At 33.5% G+C, this 25680-nt stretch overlaps 1 protein-coding gene across 4 annotated transcripts in view; it reads right to left on the bottom strand.

The window, feature by feature from the left end:
* PTBP2 (polypyrimidine tract binding protein 2) overlaps positions 1-25680 on the bottom strand; it is an 83975-nt gene that overhangs the window by 41583 nt on the left and 16712 nt on the right. For all 4 annotated transcript variants that reach the window (XM_060026034.1, XM_060026042.1, XM_060026051.1 and 1 more), the window contains exons 3-5: positions 20497-20572; positions 1838-2010; positions 738-881 (exon numbers count right to left, since the gene is read on the bottom strand). In XM_060026034.1, the coding sequence (XP_059882017.1) occupies positions 738-881; positions 1838-2010; positions 20497-20572 (393 nt within the window). The remainder of the gene's footprint in view (positions 1-737; positions 882-1837; positions 2011-20496; positions 20573-25680) is intronic.

Here is a 25680-nt window from a genome sequence, read left to right as displayed (position 1 = left end):
AAATTATTTTCCATTTAATTTTTGATAAGAGCCACAGTTTAGATTTTACTAAAACAGATATAATTAGCTAAAAACTACATTTGAAGAGCTTTTAGACCAGTTTTTATTGCAATCCTATGTATTTAGATCTAAAACCATTCTTATACTTTTTCTAAAAAAATAATTTTAGATAATTAATATCTTCTACATCACATTTTTAAAAGATCAACACATATTCTCAACATATATTCTCAATTCTTACATTTTTTCCCCCCAGGAAAACCATTAACACATCCTCAGTAGGAGTTTTTCCATAAGAAATTAAGACCTATAAAAAGTCAAATAACCAAAGGGACTGAACTTCGTACACTGAAGTCTAAGCAGCAGAGTTGCATAAACAGTTTATACTTAAGTCCTACCTCAGACAGTATCTATACAAAAACTTTAATTTGCACAAAGAAAAAGAACACTTTGACCAGAACCTTAAAAGCACTGAAAAAAATGCTATTTAACTAATTTATCCAGTATTAACTTAAAATATGAAAATAAGAGACCACACATACTTTCTGTAAATTAACATAATGGTTAATACTTAACATGCTACAAGAAAATGCCACAAAAAAACCAGAAAACAAAAAACAAGAAAATGCTCATAGAAAAATCTTCTGAATGGTTAAAAAAATTTTTTTCTGCTAATATGTTTATGAGATTCTTAATACGTTCTAGGCCATTTTATTTATGTACCTACACATACTCACTTGGTTCAATGTATTATCTGTTTTTAGTTCTTTGTGATTGGAGTACTGAATATAAATCGGTTGGTTACGAAGGTGAGGTGTCACAGCAGAATAGTAATTAACCATAGTAATAGCTGCTTCCTCTGTTGCTAGTTCCAAAAATGCCTGAAAATTTAAATAGCAAAAATCTTAATATTATGAATCAAATTCAAATAAACTTCAATATCTGTGTAATCTATTTGGTTCATTAGAAAAATCAGTATCTAGAATATAACCTTTCAAGTTACATTTAGATGCTCTAGTAGGTAGAATTAGAAATCTCTTACTGAAGTTTAGAGATACAATTAAAGCTAAACTCAGAAGCTCTTAGAATACAAAGTACTTCCACCTCTGATTTTCCATACACTACAAATGTACCCATTTCAACAAAGGCTAGAGAAAATAAAATCTAAACATTTTCCAGCACCAGAATTTTACCACTCCTAACCTAGAAAACATAAGAGAACACCAAGTCATTTTTAAAGCATTTACAATTTAACAAAGAAAAAAATTAAATGTCATATTATTAGTGATATTAACTATATTTAAGAGAACATTAAATTTCTCTAAATTCTTCTAAATGGTATCATTAGAAACTTTAAAACAAAATTTGATTTTTAATATACCTGGACCCTACTGCTACAGGTATAACTATTCAATATAGAATATCTGGGACTAATGACTATCTTTTTCTAATGCTATCAGATAAATATTTCCCTGGGATAAGCTTAAAGGATAAGATGCTGCTAGTGTCCTTACTGATTTCCGATATTACAAAGAGCAAAGCCACAATAAAAGAAGTATTTCATCTGTATTTCCTACAATCTCATTGACCAGTAGTTCAATTAGAGTCCTAAAGGGAATTTAAAAGGCAAAATTTGAAAACTACGGTGACTTATTCATTTTAGCTCCCTACCATTAGTTTCCCAAACACAGCTACAAGGAGAAGTCAGAGTAAGACTTCTGTCATGTTCTTTAAGAAAAGTAACCTACTATATACTATCCTTTCATCAGGCAACAGCTAATTCACACCTGCTAGATAGTTGAGGCTTAACATTTTATAAGTCCTGAAAGAAATATACCTGATTTTTTCCTTTCAGCATAAGGATGTTGGTCACCTTACCAAAAGGTAAGCCTAAAGCAATAACTTCAGTTTCTGTCACTTCACCAGGTAATTTCCGAATATGAAGTACACGAGAAGGAGCACCATCCATTTTATCTTCTCCTTTAAATTTTTTACTATCATTACCATTGGCTGAAAGACATTAAAGAAACAGTCTTTAGTATATTGATTTTCCTTATTTGCATAAAAAAATCACAAAACAAACTTTAATAAAGAACTTAAAAACAGAGCTGAGCATACTTGGGATACTTCCTAAAAATTCAAAAACCAGGTTTGCAAAGTAACAGAGAAAATCATATCCACCAATTACTACTAAATGAAATCATCAATTAAGATTACTATTGGGTAAATATATTTCTGGATAGCGTATGTAAAGAGTAGCAAGTGATAATCAAAAACATTAAAATGCAATTTCATAAAGAAATGGTCAATGGCTATAGAACACAATTATCTTACAATTCAATCGTCTCATTAGAGACTAATAAGGAGTCTAAGACTTAGTCTAAGACTAAGGAAAATACAAAAAAGTGAAAATTTTGACTTAGCAAAAATTAATTATAATTTTACCTGAGAAATTCTAAATTGTTCAATTTGAAAAATGTGCTAAAAAATGGAATCAAAGAAGGCAATGCTGTAAAAATTATTATGCAGTCGCTCCACACTATGGGTCACATTCCTCTACCTAAAATGTTTTGTCACTATCAAAATCTACTATAAATCACTCATGGACTTGATTATCTTATTCTGTTACTCTGAGCTTTAAAGTGATATATTTTAAACAACAAATTAGTTGCCCGCTTTTATTCCAAAGCTTTACCAAAACACACAAAATAAACAAAAAACCAAAATCCAAACTTACTAAAGAATCAATAAAATATGTGATGTTTTGGTGGTTCTTAATCTTCTAAGAACTCAAGGATATTTCTGAGAATCTAACTAACTTGAAGAATCCTTACACAGTGAGAAATATGCATGTATACTCCATTTTGATATGATTTTTGGTACTTTACAGTACACCCCCAGAAAACATTCAATACTATCTATAAAATTCTAAGACCATCGGGATCTTCTAAGTGCCTTCAAAATTTATTCAAACATTAATTCTTTAAACATTACTGAGTTATCAAGAATATGTCTGGCACTTCTTTAGGTTCTGGGGGTACAGCGGTGAACAGTAAGCAGTAAGATCCCTGATGCTGTCCTGTAGTCTAGTGGGAGAGATGGACTACCCAGTACATGAACCAGATTATTTCTTATAGTGATTTTCCCCACTTTCTCTACCTGCTGAACGCCTTTCCTTCACAACTGGCTCAAAAATCATCTCTATAGTCAAGACTTCTCTAGTACCTCTGGGGAGAACTATTTCTTCCCATAGCACTTTTTTGTAGCTCCTATGGCGTTTTATTCCTACATTTAAGTTTCACTGTATTAAAATTAGTTGTTTACAGAGCTGAGGAGGTAGTGTCTTATTTCTCTTTATGTCCACCACACCTAGCACAGTGCCTGGCTTGAGGCTTATTCAATGAATGCTTGTTGAATGAATGCATTTATGCATGCCAGAAACTCAGCTGTTAGCAAGACTATGATAATGAAACAAGTAATACTTTTTTCCACTTGGTTATTTCTTATTTCTTTCTGTTGTACTAAGTGCTATGAAGAAAGTAAAGCACAGTAATGTGATTAAAAGTGACTTAGCAGAGGACTGGAAGAGGGTGATGTGGTAGTGATTTTACTGAATGATCAGAGATAATATGTGAATTCACCTGATAAGTATAACTTAAAGTGTCAATTAAGTCATATTTTAACAGTTTCACTCAAGTTTATATACATGAACGAACAGCCAATGCATTTAAAAATTCTCTTAAGTTGACTCTGTACAGAAGAGTAGTAAGCTATGGCTTCTGAATATATTACCAGAAAAATCTTGCTGGTTAGCTCTTCATCATTCCAAAAATAAGAAGAACTACAAAAAGCTCTCCACACTTCCTTTCATAAGTAAGGAAAACATCTATGTGCACAGGCACCTGAACCTACCAGAAATAGGCTGAATTTCCTATTTTGTGGCATCTTATTTTAACAAAATCATCATTGGGTCTGTTAAATGATACTGCAGGGAATCAAAAAATACACATATACCTTAAAACATATAACTGACATACAAATGCATATTCTTCTAAGGCCTTTTCTTAGCAAAGCAATCTGATAGACTGTGTTCTTGTTCATTCGTTTGAATAACAAGAACAAATAATTCAGTCCAACGTATAGTCCCATGAATTATAGGTTATGATATCAGGAAACTCAAACAGCAAACTTCTGTTTTTCCTTTAGGGAAAAAGGCAAGAAAAAAAAAATCACAATAAAGATACTACCCATCACTACACATATAGGGCGAAAAAAATTCTTCCCTTTTCAAATGATTCTTAGAATATGATTCCCAAAAGGCAAAAACCTGCCTAAACCTATTATTAAAAGAATACAAGAGTTTATTGTTTTGAATTTGTGTTGGATGATTTCTTGTCAGTGGATGGTGAGTAAAACAACTGAGTAAAAAAGGTAGATGGGACAGTTTTCACAGTTAAAGATGATAAATAACTTGTAGAAAAGAAGGTACTTTTCTTTTGCGTTGATATTTAACATTCACTGAAAGTAACCTACATGCCAGGCACTTTACAACTCTTAAGACTGCTATTATAACCCATCAATCCCATTTATAAATGAGAGGTACTTAAGCTGCCCAAGGTCAGAGTTACTAAGTGGTAAAGACAGAAAATGGCAGGAAAAGGATTAAAACTCAGGAGTATGACTCCATAGTCTGTAGTCTCAACCCACTACTACAGGAGGACCCTTATAAAGACAAACTTCAGGTAATATATAATGGCCTAGAGAAGATCTGTTCTTTTCTTCCAAATGCCATGTAACTAACAACATTTACACTCTGTCTTTACACTACTTGATACTCCTCTCAGTTAACAGCTTCAGAAAGGGTGGCTATTAAATATTCATATTTTAGTGCTAAATATTATGAAAGTCTCAATTTTAAATAATGATACTATGAGAATGTAAAATTGAGAAATGATGATTTCTTTAAATAAAACTAAGTTGACTTTCATATATAAAAGTACCCCAACCCTGGAAAAGAGAAAGGGCACTGAATGTGTGGCCTTGGGGCTTCCCTGGTGGCGCAGTGGTTTAGAATCCGCCTGCCAATACAGGGGACATGGGTTCGAGCCCTGGTCCGGGAGATCCCACATGCCGCGGAGCAGCTAAGCCTTACACCACAGCTACTGAACCTGCACGCTAGAGCTCGCGAGCCACAACTACTGAGCCTGCATGCCACAGCTACTGAAGCCTGCGTACCTAGAGCCCATGCTCTGCAATAAGAGAAGCTGTCCAATGAGAAGCCTGTGTACTGCAACGAAGAGTAGCCCCCTGCTCGCCGCAACTAGAGAAAGCCCGCGTGCAGCAATGAAGACCCAACGCAGCCAAAAATAAATAAATAAAACAAAGTGTGGCCTCAACTTATGAAACATGTAGGCCATTTATGACCCTATTAGAGAAGTAAGGAAGATGGGGTCTCTCTGGGTTACAGATCTATGATTCTTCAGAAGACAAAGTACTATAATTTGGACTTCTTTCCACAATCCTTTCCCTTACACTTCCCAGGTAATTCCAGACAGAAACTTTGGTTTAGGTATGTAAAACTAAAGAATTTTAAAAACTGTTTTTCAACAACAGATGTAGTAATGCTTTTACTCATGCATGTAAGCTGCATATAAATTGTAGAAATCTTTATACTGTCTTCCATATATGCCTTCTTAAAAAAGCCTTTGGCTTAATGGAGCTCTTCTACTCACAAATGCAAAACAAGACACAGAAACTGTTTCTAAGTGAACATTCCAATACAAACTTAAAAGTTTTCTACCTCAGTTCTAAAGTGAACATCTTCACTTTTGAACAGTCCCAGTCCATCTCTTTTCTCTTTGACTGACTTTTGTCTTCTACTGGCTTTTTAACTGTAGTTTTCACACAAAAGGGTCTCACCAAGATCCTGGGTAATTTGTTAAATCCACCTGTGGCGGAAGAGCTGTGAGCCCTCTCAACCTTACCAAATCTCTCTGTTCTCACAGCATCCTTAATAACTTACTTCTAGTTTCCTTACTTCCCTGACTCATTTGATACCTGCTCTGACCCCTCTGCTAACTCATTCACTTCCCAAAATGGTTGGACTGTCCCAACGTGTTCTGGTCTCAAGTCGTTCCCATTTTTACTTGCTCATATAGACACTCCAGTAAGGGGTTTCAAAAATCAACTTCTATTTTATGTCTATTATTTTAGTCCCACTCATTCACCAATATTTCTAGTTCTATACTTTCAACTGTATATACCAACTTGAAGTGCAACATCTCAAAACTTTTTACTTCATCTGTCCAGTGAAAACTATTTTAACAAAATATAAGTACATTCTCATTCTCCAATTCTTCCAGACTCAAATATTTATAAAAAGCACTGGTAACTTCCTTTATCAAAATATAACTGAGAGGCAAAGCAGTTTTACTCTCAAGCAGTTTTAGTTAGACTTCTGGGCAAAGCACAGTGTTATACAAGCTGCTGGCTTTAGAAAAACAAAAAAATAAAATAAAGTTAATCTGAGCTAAGAAAAATGAATGCTCATACTCTTTGCATTCTATATGGGAAAACAGAAATTTCAAAGAACAGTTAAACCAGAAACGTAGGTATATACAGGTAGAGAATACTTGTGTTATTCTACTAGCTTTAGTTAACTCCAACAGTCACCGCACACACACACAAAAAATCTTACTAGGTTTACTGTAAAAGCTGCCTATAACTCTGCATTTCTGAGTAGCTGCATAGCCTAGTTGTCAAAAGTAACTTATGCATGAGCTGGAAAAATATAGAAGGTTACACTAAATTAGAGGAAGGCTCACATTACCTCTACACCTCTATGCAAGAGGACATGCTGTTAGGACCCTCATAAACATTCAAACTGAAACAACATGCTGGAATAGTCTCAAAGTATTACAAAAAAATGAAATAACTTATCAAAAATGTCTGTATGTAAAAATTAATTGGAAATCTCAGAGAATTCTGAATAACATGTAACAGAATCTATAAAATGATTTCAGTTCTTTTACATAGAGAAAAAGTCATACTTTCAGCAATAATACTGATATTAAAGAAAAGCAGTAGCACTGGCAGAAACATGTATACCTAACTTAAAGAGGTATTCCATTTCCACACCTATAAAAAAATGGACTCAAGAGAGACCATATCTTACAATTGTCAAGCCTCCTCCCCACTTCCAAAGAGTTAAAAATTCCTTCCAATAAAATCCAATTCCAATACTAGTTAGAGCTGTGTCTTTGAAATGTTACGCTTCTAAAGAAGGAATTAGTTTATTACAAAATAGTTTTGAATAAGATTATTTCCCCAAGACTAAGTTTCTAATAACATTAACTTTTCTCACTTCTAAAATTCTTTTTTTCTTTGACACAAATATACGTGTAGAGAAAGAAAGTCTGGACAGGGAAAGGCTGTTGAGATAGATGCTGTTGGAAAAAGAATTCTAGTGAAGTCAGAAGAAACATTTTGGGAAAAGCTGGAATGTAAGAATGAAATTCTGTTTTGTATCTGATAATGATAAAAATGTCCTTGTAATACTGTCTGTAAAAGTCCCTTTTTGAGCCATCTGGATGACAACTGCATATTTGTCCAGGTAAGTATAGTCACTGGTTTTTAAAGGTCTTATTATTCAAATTGGGGTCTGTTTGAACATACACAGACTCTCATCTTTCTATGTTAGGAAAAACACAGAACAATTTTAAAACTCAATGTTTCCTTTGTTCAAAAAGGTAAAATAAATTGAATCTATATAAACTGCTTAGGTTGAAACAGGCTTTAAGAAATTTTACTCCATCACTACAAAAACACTTGATTCATTCTTTAGTCACAAAGTACATTATCATTCCTAAACATACTTTAAAAAAAAGGAAAACAGTAACAGATTGTTCTTTCTTTTCAACAAAAACAAATCACTTTCTCTACTTTGCTCCCTTTGTTAATGGAACTACTATCCATCAACCCAGTGATTCTAGGCCGAAACTCTTAATACTTCTACCAAAGTCTACTTCTAAATAACTCAGAAATTGTCTAACTTCTTCATATATCATTCTCTCCATATTCTACTCCTGAGACTCTAAAATTCAGGACCTCGGTGTCCCTAAAGCAGATTATTGTAAAGTTTTAAACTGTCCTACGTACAGTAGTAACCCCCCTCTGCCCCCTAAAAAATGCAAATGGAACAAAAATCCTTTCTAAGTGTAAATATCGTGAAGTCCAATCTCCTTATTACAACAAGTCAAATCCTATATCCAGACCCCTGCCCACCAGGACATTTTTACTCATTCCCCTTCTCACATTTTACATTGCAGAAAGACAGAACTCTACAAGTAGCTGATGGGTTTCCACAGGTAGCCTACTATTTCAAATAAATTGTTATTTATTTTACAGCTTTGTTCATTGACAAAGAACATGTCCATCACCCCAGAAAATGTCCTAATACTTATTAATCCCCAACACCCACAAGCAACGATTATTTTGGTTTCTATACTGAAAATTAATTATCTGCTCTTTACAGAAAGGGAATCACATAGTATATACTCTTTTGCGTCTGGCTTCTCTTGCTTCATATAACGTTTCTTAATATTCACTTGTGTTGCTACATGTATTAATAGTAATTCTTTTGCTCTTAATAAGTAGTAATCCACTGTATGACTAACTTCTTGATCCATTTTCCTGTTGATAGACATTTAGATTGTTTCAAGTTTGGGACCATTATAGTTTTTTATACACACATTTGTACAACTAGAAATGGAAGTACTGGGTCATAGGACATGTTTATGTTTAACTTTATAAGAAACTGCCTGTGCTATGCGGCTGCATCAGAAACATCAGCCGCATAGCACAGGGAGATCAGCTCGGTGCTTTGTGACCGCCTGGAGGGGTGGGATAGGGAGGGTGGGAGGGAGGGAGACGCAAGCGGGAAGAGATATGGGAACATATGTATATATATAACTGATTCATTTTGTTGTGAAGCTGAAAAAAAAGAAACTGTCAAACTGTGTTCCAACTATTTTACACTCACCAACAATGGCATATAGTTTCAGCTGCTCCACATCCTCATCAACATTTGGCATTACCGATTTGTTTAACTTTAGCCTAGATTCTAGTTGGTCTGAGTGGTATCTCATATTAGTTATAAATTGTGATTTCCTTATGACTAATAAATCTTTTCATGTGCTTATTAGCCATTCGTGTACCTTCTTCTGTCCATTTAAAAAATTAGTCTCTTTGTATTTGACATGCAAGAATTCTTTACATACTCTGGATATAAGTATTTATGTACGTCAGACATGTATTGATATCTGAATGAATATTAATATTTTCTCTCAGCCTGTGCCGTGCCTTTTCATTCTCTTAATAATGTCGTTTGATGAGAAGGTTTTCATTTAGATGGACTCTAGTTTGTAAAGTATTCCTTTATGGTTAGTGTATTTTTGTACCTTTTCTAAGAAATCTTCATTTACCCCAAGGCTGAGGATACATTCTAGGATTTTTTTTCTTAAAAGCTTTGCATATTTAGATTTTAGGTTTAGGTATGTAATTCATCTTTTTCCATACGGCATGAAGTAAGGTTTGAGTTTCAATTTTTTTTTTGTTTTCATTTGTGTATCCAACTGTTCTAGCACCACTTGTTAAAAATACTTCCCTTTCACCATTAAATGACCAAGGGACCTTTGTAAATAATCAACTGACCCTAAATGTAGGAGTTTATTTATAAATACTGTTCTGTGACACTAATCATGCTATACTAAACTGCTGTGATTACTTTACTCTTGAAATGAAATAGTATTCCAACTCTTTTTTTTCTTTTTCAAATGGCTTTAGTTATTCTAGGTCTTTTTATTTCCATATGAAGTGTAGACCAATTCATCACTTTCAATGTAAATGCCTGTTCAGCTTGACTGATTTATAAATTCCATCCCAATTAGGGGAAAAATGACATCTTTAACACATTGAGCCTTCTACTCATGAACATGGTGTATCTATTTATTTAGGTCTTTAATTTCTCTTTGCCATGCCTTGCAGTTATTGATGTAGTTATCATGCACATTTTTTGTTAAATTTATTCTTTGATATTTTGTCTTTCTGATGTTTCTATAAACGGATTTTTTTAAATTTCATTTTCCAAAACTTTGCTAATAATATCAGAAAAAAATTATCTTTGTATGGTGAACTGTATCCTGTAAACCATTCTAAAATCATTTAGATTCCTTTGGGTTTTCTATTTTAAAAATCATGTTGACTGTGAATAATACAGTTTTACTTCTTCCCTTCTGATCTTTATGCTTTTTATTTATTTTACTCGCCTTAATGTAAGCAAAAGCTAGAAAAATTGTGGAAACAGACATCCTTACTTCATTCCTCATTTTAAGAAGAAAACATTCACCCCTGCAGGTTTTGTTGTTGTTACTGTTGTTTTAAAGAAATTGATTACTTAAATTTACCTGGAAACACAAAAGCTCTAGATTAATCAATCAGAAAAAAAGAGCAAAGTTCCTCAACCTCATTAGTCATAAAAACTAAAATTAAAACCTTGAGAAACTACTTACACACCCATTAGAAGAGATAAAAAGATAATACCAAGGTGAGGATGCTGAACAACTGGAACTTTCATATACTGCTGGTGGGAATGTAAAATGGTATAAGCACTTTTGAAAACTGTTTGGCATTAAATGTACATAAGAATTAAACATACACCTACCACACAAAACAGGCATTCCACTCCTTAGCATTTACTCAAGAGGAATAACAGTGGATGTTCACGTAAAGACTTGAACATGATTGCTCCTAACAGTTTTACTCATAATAGTCCCCAAAGGGAAATGACTTAAGTGTCCATCAATGGCTGAATGAATAAACAAAATGCAAACACTACTCAGCAGTAAAGAGGAAAGTGAAAGCAGTACAACACAGAAGAGTACATAGTACATGATTCTGTTTATACAAAATTCTAGAGAATTCAAACTAATTAATAGTGACAAAAAGCAGATCAGTGATTGAGAAGGGGATAAAACAGGAAGGGATGGCTACAAAGGGCTATGAGGAATCTAGTATGTGTGATGGATATATATTTTGACTGTCAGTGATTTCATGGGTGTATACATCTTTCAATACTTATCTGACTGTACAATTTAAATGGATGCAATTTATTGTATGGAAATTATACCTCAATAAAACTGAATTTAAAGTGGAAAAAAAAACATTCAATATTTCACCATTATGAATGAAATTTATTGTAGGCTCTTAGTAGATGCCCCTTGTCTACCCTGTAGAAGTTCCCCTTTCTTATTAGTTTTCTGAGAACTTTTTATCATGAATGGATGCTGTATTTTTGTCAAATGCCTTTTCTGCTTCTATCAACATGATGATTCTTTTTCCTCCGTTATTCTATTGTGATAAATTACACTGAATTCCTTTTCGACTGTTAAACCTTACAATCAAGAGGTAAGCCTGAATTAGTCATCATGAATTACCTTTTACATACTGCTGAAAGTGATTTGCTAATATCTTGTTAAGAATGTCTGCATTTATGTTAATGAAAAATGTTAGTGTGAAATCCTGATTTCTTATATTATCTTTGTTAGATTTTGGTTTTGGTAGCTTCATAAAGTGAATTAGGGAGTATTCCCCTTCTCTTTTTCTAAAAAAGTTTAAAAGAAAAAATGGCTATTATTTCTTACTTTGAAGTTTCATAAAATTCAACAGTGAAACCGCCCATGCCTGAGTAAAACCACCTACAAGTGAAAACCACCTACGAGTGAAATCACCTATGCCTGAGTAATCTCCATGAAAAGATGTTTTTTATTAAAAATTCAATTTTGATAATAGAGATAAAGGTAATCTATATCTATAATATTATAATATAGAGGTAATCTATTGTATCAATTTTGGTTCACTAGATTTATAAAAGAGTTTGTCTATTTCACCTAAGTTGCTGAATTTATCAGCATTACCGACGCTTGTGATACTGTCTTTCTGTCCTATTACACTGTGTAGGATCTGTAGTGATATCTCCACTTTCATTCCTGATTCTGGTAATTTATGTTTTCTTTTTCTTTCTTGACAGAAATTTTAAACCTTTCTTTTTTTCTGCTACAGATATTTTCCAATGTAGGTAGATAAGTACTAATATAGAACTATTTTCCCCCCATGCACTTCTTGTGGGGAAAATATTTCTATATTTTCTTCTATATTCCAAGAAAATATAGATGTATTTTCATTTGGTGTATGATTAAAATATGATGTATTTTCTTTCAGTCAAAAATATGCCCTTTATATCTTCTGTGATTCATGTGCTTTTCAGAATTGTGTAAATTTCTAAATATTTGGTAATTTCCTAGATTTCTGTAAATCCCACTACAATCAGGTACTATATGAGCTTCAATCATTTGAAATTTATTGTAAGCTATGTTAACATCATGTTGAATATCCTATGTACATTTAAAAGGCTATTGTGCAGTTACTGGATGTCTTGTAAATGTGACTTAAGCCAAGCTGACAGCATTGTTCAAATCCTCTATGTACTGTTTTTTTAAGATCAATTCGTCCTATCGATTACTATGAGGAATGTTAAAACAGCCACAGCCAATTGTAAATTTAAAATTGTAGATTTCTCTGCTTCTCTTTTAATTTTGTCATTTTTTAATATGTACTTTGAAACTGTTATTACTAATATACAAATAAAGGAATGTTATATTTTCCAATATATTGACTTTTTCGACCCTAAGAAATATGCCTTTTTATACCTGGTAATACTCCTTGTCTTGAATTCTACTTCATCTGATGTTAATACAATCACATCAACTTTCTTGTGCTTACTGTTTGCGTGAAATATTATTTTCCATCCCTTTTACTTTCAACTTGTGTCTCTGTACTTCAACCTGATGACAGCAGTAGACACCGTAATTAGGTCTTACTTTTTAATCCAGTATGATATTCTTTGCCTTTTAATTGGACTTCTTAGACTACAAATGTCCAAAAGAAACGTACCAAAAGCCACATAAATTTTAAGTATTCTAGTAACCACATCAAAAAGTAAAAGGGAGTGAACTTAATTTTTTTTGAACAGGTTCTTATTAGTTATCCATTTTATACATATTAGTGTATACATGTCAATCCCAATCTCCCAATTCATCCTACCAGCACCACTCCACCACTTTCTCCCTTGTTGTCCATACGTTTGTTCTCTACATCTGTGTCTCTATTTCTGCCCTGCAAATGCGTTTATACGATATCTGTTTTTCACTTTCTGATTTACTTCACTCTGTATGACAGTCTCTAGATCCATCCACATCTCTACAAACGACTCAATTTTGTTCCTTTTTATGGTTGAGTAATATTTCATTCTATATATGTACCACATCTTCTTTACCCATTTGTCTGTCGATGGGCATTTAGGTTGCTTCCATGACCTGGCTATTGTAAAACAGTGCTGCAGTCAACACTGAAGTACATGTGTCTTTCTGAATTATGGTTTCTCTGGATATACGCCCAGTAGTGGGACTGCTGGGTCATATGGTAATTCTGCTTTTAGTTTTTTAAGGAACCTCCATACTGTTCTCCATAGTGGCTGTATCAATCTACATTCCCACCAACAGTGCAAAGGGGTTCCCTTTTCTCCACACCCTCTCCAGCATTTGTTGTTTGTAGATTTTCTGATGATGCCCCTTCTAACTAGTATGAGGTGATACCTCACTGTAGCTTTGATTTGCATTTCTCTAATAATTAGTGATGTTGAGTAGGTTTTCATGTGCTTCTTGGCCATCTGTATGTCTTCTTTGGAGAAATGTCTATTTAGGTCTTCTGCCCATTTTTTGATTGGGTTGTTTATTTTTCTAATATTGAGCTGCTTAAGCTGTTTACATATTTTGGAGATTAATCCTTTGTCCACTGATTCATTTGCAAATATTTTCTTCCATTCTGAGGGTTGTCTTTTCATCTTGTTTGTAGTTTCCTTTGCTTTGCAAAAGCTTTTAAGTTTCATTAGGTCCCATTTGTTTATTCTGATTTTTATTTCCATTTCTCTAGGAGGTGGATCAAAGAAGATCTTGCTTTGATTTATGTCAAAGAGTGTTGTTTCTACGTTTTCCTCTACGAGTTTTATAGTGCCTGGCCTTACATTTAGGTCTCTAATCCATTTTGAATTTATTTTTGTGTATGGTGTTAGGGAGTGTTCTAATTTCATTCATTTACATGTAGCTGTCCAGTTTTCCCAGCACCACTTATTGAAGAGACTATCTTTTCTCCACTGTATATCCTTGCCTCCTTTGTCACAGATGAGTTGACCAGAGGTGCGTGGGTTTATCTCTGGGCTTTCTATCCTGTTCCATTGATTTATACTTCTGTTTTTGTGCCAGTACCATATTGTCTTGATTACTGTAGCTTTGTAGTCTAGTCTGAAGTCAGCGAGTCTGATTCCTCCAGCTCCCTTTTTCCCCTCAAGACTCCTTTGGCTATTCAGGGTCTTCTGTGTCGCCATAGAAATTTTAAGATTTTTTGTTCTAGTTCTATAAAAAATGCCATTGGTAATTTGATAGGGATTGTACTGAATCTGTAGATTGCTTTGGGTAGTATAGTCATTTTCACAATATTGATTTTTCCAATCCAAGAACATGGTATATATCTCCATCTGTTTGTGTCATCTTTGATTTCTTTCATCAGCATCTTACAGTTTTCTGAGTACAGGTCTTTTACCTCCTTAGATAGGTTTATTCCTAGGTATTTTATTCTTTTTATTACAATGGTGAACGGGATTGTTTCCTTCATTTCTCTTTCTGATCTTTCTTTGTTAGTTCATAGGAATACAAGATTTCTGTGCTTTAATTTTGTATCCTGCAACTTTACCAAATTCATTGATTAGCTCTACTAGTTTTCTGGTGGCATCTTTAGGATTATCCATGTATAGTATCAAGTCATCTGCAAACAGTGACAGTTTAACTTCTTCTTTTCTAATTTGGATTCCTTTTATTTCTTTTTCTTCTTTGATTGTTGTGGCTAGGACTTCCAAAACTATGTTGAATAATAGTGGCGAGAGTAGACATCCTTGTCTTGTTCCTGATCTTAGAGGAAACGCTTTCAGTTTTTCACCACTGAGAATGATGTTTGCTGTGGGTTTGTTGTATATGGCCTTTATTATATTAGATTCCTTCTATGCCCACTTTCTGGAGAGTTTTTACCATAAATGGTGTTGAATTTTGTCAAAAGCTTTTTCTGCATCTATTGAGATGATCATATGGTTTTCATTCTTCAATTTGCTAATATGGTGTATCACATTGACTGATTTGCATATATTGAAGAATCCCTGCATCCCTGGCATAAATCCCACTTGATCATGGTGTATGATCCTTTTAATGTGTTGTTGGATTCTATTTGCTAGTATTTTGTTGAGGATTTTTGCATCTGTGTTCATCAGTTACATTGGTCTGTAATCTTTTTTTGTAGTATCTTTGTCTGGTTTTGGTATCAGGGTGATGGTGGCCTCACAGAATGAGTTTGGGAGTGTTCCTTCCTCTGCAATTTTTTGGAAGAGTTTGAGAAGGATGGGTGTTAGCTCTTCTGTAAATGTTTGATAGAATTCACCTGTGAAGCCATCTGGTCCTGGACTTTTGTGTGTTGGAAGATTTTTAATCACAGTTTCAATTTCAGTGCTTATGACTAGTCTGTTTATATTTTCTATTTCTTCCTGGTTCAGTCTCAGAAGGTTGTGCTTTTCTAAGAATTTGTCCATTTCTTCCAGGTTGTCCATATTACTGGCATATAGTTGCAAATAAATTAATTTTAATAATATATTTTAACCCAATATATCTGAAATATTACCATATCAACATATAAATCAGTATTTTAAAAAATGAGATTTTGTGTTATTTTTTTGGTACTACGTCTTTGAACAACACACAAACCCATTTACATCTCAGTTAGGAGTAGTCACATTCCACATGCTCCACAGTCTCACAAAACTAGTGGTTACTGCACTAAACTATGTTAGTTTAACCAATTTACATTTACGTTTATGACTGGGCTTAACACCTAGCTCTTTATTTTCTAACTGTCCAGTGTTTTGTTGTTCTTCTCTTGCTATATTTGATAGTATTCCATTTTAATTCCTCTATGGGCTTTTCTTTTTAAATAGTCTTTTTGAGGTACAATTCACATAAAATAAGATGTCTATGAAGTTACAATCTGACAAGTTTTGACATATATTTACATCTGTGAAACCTTCAGCATAAGGGAATATATATATCCATCACCCCCAAATTTCCTTATGCCCTTTACAACCCTCTCCCTTGCTCTACCCACCTCTAAATTCCAAGCAACCACCAATTTGCTTTAATATGCAATCTCCTAGAGTTTTATATAAATAGACTCATACCGGACATACTCTTTTTTTTCCCGTCTTTCACAGAGCATAATTATTTAAGAGATTTATCCCTGCTGCTGCATGTAACATAGGTCACTCTATATGGCCAAACAGTATTTTACTGTATGCAATGGAATTCAATACCAAAAGAGCTATCTTTTTATATATTCATCTGCTGATGGACACTTGGGTTGTTCTGGATTTTAGATATTACGAATAAAGCTACTATGAACATTCATATGAGTGTTTTAATGAGTATATGCCTTCATATTCCTTGGGTAAGCACCTAGGAAACAAATAGCTGGATCATACAGTAAATGTTTAGCTTTTTAAGAAACTGCCAAATTGTTTTCCAAAGTAGTTCTACAATTTTACTTTCCCATCAACAGTATATGAGTGTTACAGTTCCCCCACATCCTTTCCAACACTTAGTATGATCAGTCTTTCAAATTTTAGCTGTTGCAGAGATGTGTAATGTTATCTCACTTTGCATTTCTCTAACGACAAATGATGTTGAACATCTTTTTCATGTGCTTACTTGTCATCTGTATATCTTTTTTGCTGACCAATTCAATTACTTTTGCCAATTTATCAAATTGGGTTGTTTGCTGCCTTATTGTTGAGTTTTAGAGTTTATATATGTAGTCTGAATTTATGTATATTCTGGATAAAAATCCTTTATCAGCTATATATATACATATGTATATGTATCAGACATCTTTGTAAAGATCTGCCACTCCATGGCTTATCTTTTCATTCTCTTAACAATGTCTTTTGAATAATGTAAGTTTTTAAAACTAATGAAGTCCCCATTTGTTCTTTCATAGATTGTGCTTTTGGGGTCACGTTAAAGAAATCTCTGCATAACCCAAGGTCACAAAGATCTTCTACTATGCTTTCTTCTAGAAGTTTTATAATTTTTAGGTTCTACATTTACATCGAAGTCCATTTGGAGCTCATTTTTGTATGAAGTATAGATCCAAGTATCGATAGCTTGTTGCTGCTGTTGTTGGCAGCATATGGATAGCCTGTTGTTACAGAATCCTTTGCTGAAAAATCTATTTTTTTCCTCCACTGAATTGCCTTTGTGCCTCTGTCAAAAACCAGTTGTCCATAACTGTGTGGCTTTATTTCTGGACTCTCTATTCTGTTCCATTAATCTATTTATCTTTCTTTATGCTAATACGACTTTGTTTTGATTACTGTATGGTTTACAATAACTTTTAAAAGCAGGAGTCAGCCCTCCAACTTTCTATTTGCTTTTGAATGTAAGTCTTTGTACCTTTTTAAAGACATTGTTTCCATATGCAACTTTAATTTACCAGAATATTCTTATGTAAGAGTTAATACTCTATCATTTCATGTAATATAAAAACCTTAGACTGTAAAATTCCATTTATCTTCACTTTGTGCTAATCACTGTCATATAAACATCTATGTACAGAATGAACCACATAATTCAAAGGTTTTCTGTATACCTAAACAGTCTTTCAAAGAAGTTTAAAGGAGTAAAAGAGATAGCTTTTTAAAATTTTCACACATTTATTTACCATTCCTGGTACTCCTTGTTATTTCCTGTAGATCCAAGGTTTTGTCTAGTGCTATTCCATTCAGCCTAAAGAACTTTTTTTTCTTTTAATGCAAGGTGTTAGTCTCCTGTGAGATATCTTTTTCTTGCTTGCTTATAAGATTTTCTCTTTATTATTAGATTTCAATATTTTGATTATTGTGTGCCTTGGTATGTTTCTTTTTACTTATCCTACCTGACAGTTTTCTTCAAATTTTAGAAGTTTTCAACTATTACTGCTTCAATTACATATATTTGGCACCATTCTCTTTACTCCCTCTCTGAAACTGCAATTACATGTATGTTAGACTACTTGATCTCCCCAAAGATATACTTTTACTCTCTGTGGAAAACTGAGTAATTTCTATCAATCTGTATTCAAGTTCATTAACCTTTCTTCAGTTGTCTTCAAACTGCTGTTACTCCCAACCAGTGAATTTTTCATTCCAAATTCTGTATTTTTCAATTAGAGCATTTCTATATGCTTTCTTTATAGTTCTTTTCTCAACACATTCTTCCATGTTCATTATTTCAATATTTTCTTTTATAGCTTTAAAAATATTTATAGTCCTTGTCTGCTAATTCCAATATCAAGGTCATTTTGAGGTCTATTCTTATTGAATGCTTCTTCATAGGATTCGTAAAATTTGATGGTATGCAGGATATTGTGGATGATAGTTGTGGGAAGACTGAATCATGTTGTCTTCCTTAGGGCACATTGTTTTATTTAGGCAGGCAATTCAATTACTGGTGAATCCTTCATGTCTTGTCAGGCTGGACTATCAGAGTTTATTAACTTAGTCTTATGGCTGTCACTTACTATAGTGTATGATCCTTTCTCTTAAGACCTGAGCTTTTTGCAGTCTAAACAGAATGTCTATCTGCAAGACATATGCATTCTAACTACCCAGAACTCCAATGTCTCAGAGCACTGCACAACCTATGGAATCACCATTCTAGCTCTGACCCACAGTTGGTCATTTCTGATAGACCAGGAGAGTCTCAACCTACACATATGCAGCCCAGCCATTATTCAAAACTCTAAATTAAGTAAGAATCCCCACACCAAATTCGGCCCTCCAACCAATGCCCAAACCCCTGGACAAGTTCCTTTTTCAGGATCCTTCTCCATAAATCCCACATGTCTCAGCAGCTTTGAATTCCAATCTTAGTCTCTTCAGCACAGTGAGACCTCCATGCTTTACTTCAGCTCCACCTCCATGTGCTACAACAGTAGGGTACCCCAAAGCAGAAAAGCCAAAGTATTCATGAGACTCACTTCATATGTTTCCCTTATCTCAGGTTTCATTATCTTGTACTATTTACTCATCAATTCCAGACAACAGCTGTCCCATATATTTTATTCAGTTTTGTAGTTTTTGATTTTGGGGAAAGATGGAAAGAAGGAAAGGCTGCTACCAGTACTCTGTCATAGCCCTACATATTAATTTAGAAAACATTTCCATTATCAATCATTAAATGTACTATTTCAAAAAACATGAAACTGGCAAAGCAGAGATACAGATATTTGAGCCTGTTTGTTCAATTATTTGTACATGGTACCTTAACTATCAAAATCATGGCCTAGTGACTTTGCTTTGTAATCATGACATGGAAAACTCAGTAATGATGATGTGCAGAAAAATTCATCTTAACATCATTATAACTATATTTGAAAAATACTTCATTATAATTTTTGCTTAATTGTCAGGGATGTGTACATGTGCACTGAGGTGTACATATACACAAGCATGGCTACCTGAAGGAAATCAAAATGCTTCCATTCTTTTACAATCTTTATATTGCCCAATACGATTCCTAAAACAAGTAATTCAGAAAAGGGTTTAGAAAAAAGAAACTTTGGCTTTAGGTAATAATATAAAATGTAGGGTTATAAGGCAAACTAATTCAGTCATCATCAGATTCAAATTTGGTCCATTGGCCATAAAACTAAGCTCTAAAAATTAGTCTGTATTTATTTATAGACAGACATTACAACCAACCAACAGTAATGTTTCAAACATATAAAGCTTAAACACCCTAACTATGAAGATTAAATAAATCATTTTATATTTCCAAGTAAATAAATAAAGGAAACCAATCCAAAGAGTTAAAAATACTGTTACCACACAGAAAAAAGATTTAAAGCACATTAAAAAAACAGCTATGCAACTGAATCTTATGGTATTTTTTTTTACAGTTTGGGCTTTAGGATTTATGGGATAGAGAAGAAATGCTTAAAAATATTTTATGACACACAATAGAAGCTAAGCACAAAAGTACAAAAGGAGTGAGAGTGAGGGAACTTGTAACATGAAAGAAAAAAAGGTTACATTTTTGTGATCAAAAGCAATCAGATTTAGTTACTTGCCCACAAATCACCCACTTCAAGGTTTTTTCACTTGACACATACATACTATAGTAAAACTTCTCTAAACTGTTTCAACACAGAGTATTTAAAAATAAAGGCTATTCTGGTAAAACACACTAAACTTTTAACATTCTGCTCTGCAAAATGGCAAATTATGAGACTGTTAAGAGAGTTAACACTTACCTGTAACCACCATGCTGCTCATGTTAGAGTTTGGACTACTGAGAACACTGCCTGAGAGTAGTTCGTCAGATCCTCTCTGTTAAAACAAGAACAAATTAGCATAAGACCCCTTTACATTTAAAAATATTAATCTGAAAGTCTGTCACTTATCTGGTAACTTTTCAAACAGTGTCTGAAAAACAGACACTGAAAAACAAATGTCAAAACAAATGTCAGGTGTTACACTACTGGGAATAAAAAATTTAATCCCTAAAATAAAAAGTTAACTCCACTCTCCTATCCATCTCTTCCTTTTCCACAAAGCCAACAGTGTTTCCTTCCTTCCATTCACCCAAGTCCAACAGACAATAAATAGGAAAACTGATTAGGTTTCATAATCAGAAGCCTTGGAGAACTACATCATTTTTTTAAATAAACAAACTAATGCCACAGCACCTGGACTTTCTCACAGACACTGTGAATCCTTCAGCCTCATAGCCCTTTACTCATCCAGATAACTCAGGTCTTTAGAAAATGAGAACTTCACAGTGGTGAGTTGGACAACTCATTTACATGAGCTGGACAATTCATTTTCATAATCATTAAAATTAAACAATTAGGTATATATTCCAATGGCTAGAACACTGTAAACAAAGGCAAAAATCTATGGAATGAGAAATTTCCTTCTACCAATATAAAGAGATTGAATCATGTCTTTAAATCCTTTAAAGAAAAGGTTAAAAATCGTATGTTCTCAGAACTGCACAGTTGTTCAAACCAACCAATGTTGTTTCAACTATTTTAAAAATGTGTGTACATATAAAAGTATGTGAGCAGACTAATATTTAAAATAGCTAAATCAACTGTTTTGCATATTTTAAGTATGTGTATACTTACATACATGGGTAATTAATATTTAAAATAACTAAATCAACACTGGCTGATTTAGACAATCAGGACAAAGTTGAATGCAACCACCAAAGTGGAAAAAAATGTACAAAAGAGATAATTTACCAAAGCATTTTACAAAGTCCAAAACAATCCAAATTAACCATAAAATTTATGTTAATTTGTGTTAAACTCATACTTTAATAAGCTGTATTATAATAAGTATCACAGTGATGAAAAAATATTTATACGTCATCCCCTTTTTAAAAAGCTTTCTACTTGCTAGCATCAAGTTCACAGAAATACAAGCATGAGAAAAATAAAAACATAGTATCAAGTCACGTTAATACCATATTTACATCATATTTAATTTTTTAATCAAAGTATGGAAGATTCAGCATGGCATTGTTTTATAAAGACATGATATGATATACAGAATTAGATACTTTAGAGATCCTTAAAGTGTGGTCCCTAGAGCGGCATTAGACCTGGAAATTTCCTTAGCAACATATGTTCTCAGATCCATCCTAGATATACTGAACAAAACAATGGAGACAGGATCCAACAACCTGAGTTTTAACAAGCCTTTCAGATGCTTCTGATGCATGCTGAAGTTTAAGAACTGCTGACATCCATTATTGGTTCACTATCAACAACAAAAAATTTCCTAGTATTTTTAAAAAATTTTTAGAACACTTTTAGGTTTAAAATAAAATTGAGAAAAAGGAACAGATTTCCCATATACCCGCTGCCACCAAAGATGCGTCGCCTCCCCCATTATCAACATCCTCCACCAGGCTGGTACATTTATCACCAAGGATGAACCTATTTTGACACATCATAATCACCCAAAGTTCTGTTTAACTAAGGGTTTAATACTGTACATTTTAATACCTAAGGGTTTGGACAAATGTGTAATGACATATCCGTCATTATAACATCATACACAGTATCTTCACTACCTTAAAAATCCTCTGTGCTCTGCCTATTCATCCAAACTCCTCCCAACCCCTGATCTTTTTGTTGTCTCCTCAGTTTTGCCTTTTTCAGAATATAGCTGGAATCACATAGTATGTAGCGTTCTCAGTTGGCTTCTTTCATTTAGTAATTTGCATTTATGGTACCACGTACCCCTCATGCCTTTTCATGGCTTGATAACTCATTTTGTTTTACTGCTGATAATTACCCCATTGTTGGGACGTACCACAGTTTATTAATCCATTCACCTACTGAAAGACATCTTGGTTGCTTCCATGTTTTGCCTATTATGAATAAAGCTGCTATTAAGATCCACGTGCAGGTTTCTGTGTATACGTAAGTTTTCAACTCCTTTGGATAAATACCAACGAGTTGCTGGATCGTACAGTACGAGTATGGTCAGTTTTGTAAAAAGAGCCAAACTGTTTTCCAAAGTGGCTATATAGTTTTGCATTCCCAATATATGCGAATTCCTGACACTCCACATCCTTGCCAGCATTTATGGTTTCCAGTGTTCCAGACTTTGGCTATTCTGACAGTGTAGCAGTATCTCATTGTTATTTCAGTTTGCATTTCCTTAATGACATATGATGTGAAGCATCTTTTCAAATGCTTATTTTCCATCTGCATATCTTCTTTGGTGAGATGTCTGTTAAGTTCTTTGGTCTATTTCCTAATCGGGTTGTTTTCTTATTGCTGAGTTTAAAAGTTTTTTGTATATTTTGGATAACAGCCCTTTATCACATGTATCTTTTGCAAAAGTCCAGCTTATAAATTACTTTTTTCATGGATTATGTCTTTGGTGTGGTACTAAAAAGACATCTTTATACCCAACTCATCTAGATCTTCTCTTACCTTATCTTCTAAAAGTTTTATAGTTCTGCATTCTATATTTAGGTCTATGATCCATTTTGAGTTAATTTTTGTGAAGAGTGTAATATCTGTGTTTCAATTCATTCTTCTGTACATGTATGTTCAGCTGTTCCAGTAGCACTTGTTGGGGAGACCTTTGCTCCTTTGTCAAAAATAAGTTGACTATATTTATGGGGGGGGGCTCTATTCTGGGCTCTCCATTCTGTTTCACTGATCAACCTGTCTGTTCTTTCACCAAAACCACACTGTCATGATCACTGTATCTTCATATTAAATCTTGGAAGTTGAGTGGCATCAGTCCTCCAACTTTGTTATTCTCCTTCAATACTGTGTTGGCTTTCTGGGTCTTTTGCTTTTCCATATAAATTTCAGAATCAGCTTGTTGACATCCATATAACTACTCGCTGGAATTCTGATTGGGATTGCACTGAATTTATATATCAATTTCAGAAGAACTGACATCTTAACAATACTGAGTCTTCCTATCCATGAACGTGGAGTATCTATCCACATTTATTTGGTTCTTTGGTTTCATTTATCAAAGTTTTGTAGTTGTCCTCATGTAGATCTTATATGTATTTTGTTAGATTTATACCTAAGATTTTCAAATTTGGGGGTGCTAATGTAAACTGTATTTTGTTTTTAATTTCAAATTGCACTTGCTCACCATTGGTATACAGGAAAGCAATTTACTTTCCTATTAATATATTAACATTGTACCCTGCAATCCTGCAATAACTACTTATCAGTTCCATGAAATTTTTTGTCAATTCTTTTGGATGTTGTACATAGACTATCATGTCATCTGCAAACAAGTTTTATACCTTCCTTCTCAATCTGTATACCTTTAATTTCCTTTTCTTGCCTTACTGCATCAGCAAGGAATTCCAGGAGGATGTTGAAAAGAAGTGGTGAGGAGGGACATCCTTGCCTTGTACTTGATCTTCATGAGAAAGTGTGGAGTTTCTCACCATTAATATGATGTTAGCTGTAGGGTTCTTTGTCAAGTTGAAGTTCCCCTCTGTTCTAGTTTAGTGAGAATTTTTATCATGAATGGGTGCTGAATTCTATCAAATGTTTTATCCTCATCTAGTGATATGATCATATGATTTTTCTTCTTTAGTCAATTGATGTGATGAATTAACCTAGTTTTCTTTGTTTCTATGACAATTATGCCATATGGCATTTAAGAAAAAGGATTCCGTAGTTCAGCTTTCACCTACTATGTCACTGGTAAATTACTTACCTGTTCTAAACCTTAACTTACTCATTTGAAAAACAGAGATAACATTTTATCACAGTCCTTGGGCTCTGACAGGTTTCAGGACTGAGACTAGCCCAACAACTTTCTCCTCTGGAGAAAAGAGAACCATGACAGAAAGACATGGGACAAGGATGTGAATATCAAGTTCCTGAGGAAAATGAGATTCTCAGAGAGAAAGGAAGGTTCTCACTCATGTATTTCTGGCCTCCACGAACACAAAGGTGCTACAAAGGAGGTGGACTGAGTGCTACATACCTGCTAAAAGCTGTGAAAGCACAAACTCATACAACCAATAAAAATATAAAATACATATAATGACATACCGAAGAGGATCAATAAAACCAAAATTTGATTTTTTGAAAACAAGACAACAATAGACAAACTTTGGGTGAGAATTAGGTAAGCAAAACCAAAAAAACATAATTATATATCATTAGGTCATGGAAAAAAACAGATGAAAAAAACTTAGCCCAGTGAATAACCTCATGGAGCATACTGATACCATTTTCTTACAACTGCAGGACTTTCACTTATGAAAAATCAACTTCTAGGTTATTTACACCACTATGTTCTGCATTACCATTTTGTTATAGTGGTTTAGCCTTTACCCTAAAATATATATATCTGTAATGTGAAAAAAAACGGCACTGCATATTTTAACTGGCTATCTCTATAAGAGTAAAAAAGACAGAAGAAAAAATGAAATTGGATCCCCACCTCGTACAATAAATGAATTAAATTTTTTTCTGATGAATTAAGAGACAAACGCAACAGATAAGACTTTAAAATTTTTCAGAAGAAAATATTTTATGTTTATACATGAGTATGTAAGTCACAAAAGTGGATCACATACTATGTAATGAATACCTCAGTAAGTTCCATAGAGAAGAAATCATACAGATCATAATATCTGGTCAAACACAATAAACATATTTTAATGAAAATAAGAGAAGAAAGAAAAATAGAACAAAATCTAATTGTTGTAGTTTATTCAGATAAAATTTTGAAACTGTTCCTAACAACCTGAGCCAAAAATAGAATCAAACCTTCAAATACAGATTCCTATGAAAATTTAGACCAGTTACTCATAAAAAAATAGGCAAGAGATAAGATTAGTTTTCAGCACACACGAAATGGAAATTATCCTTAAACAGAAAAGTTGTTTCATCTTGCTCACAGTAAAAACAAATTCAAATTAATAC

The sequence above is a fragment of the Delphinus delphis genome, chromosome 1 (genome assembly GCF_949987515.2).
Source record: "Delphinus delphis chromosome 1, mDelDel1.2, whole genome shotgun sequence".
In the NCBI taxonomy this organism is placed as follows: domain Eukaryota; kingdom Metazoa; phylum Chordata; class Mammalia; order Artiodactyla; family Delphinidae; genus Delphinus; species Delphinus delphis.
The sequence above is the reverse complement of the archived record's forward strand: the minus strand, read 5'-3'. Positions and strand labels throughout refer to the sequence as shown.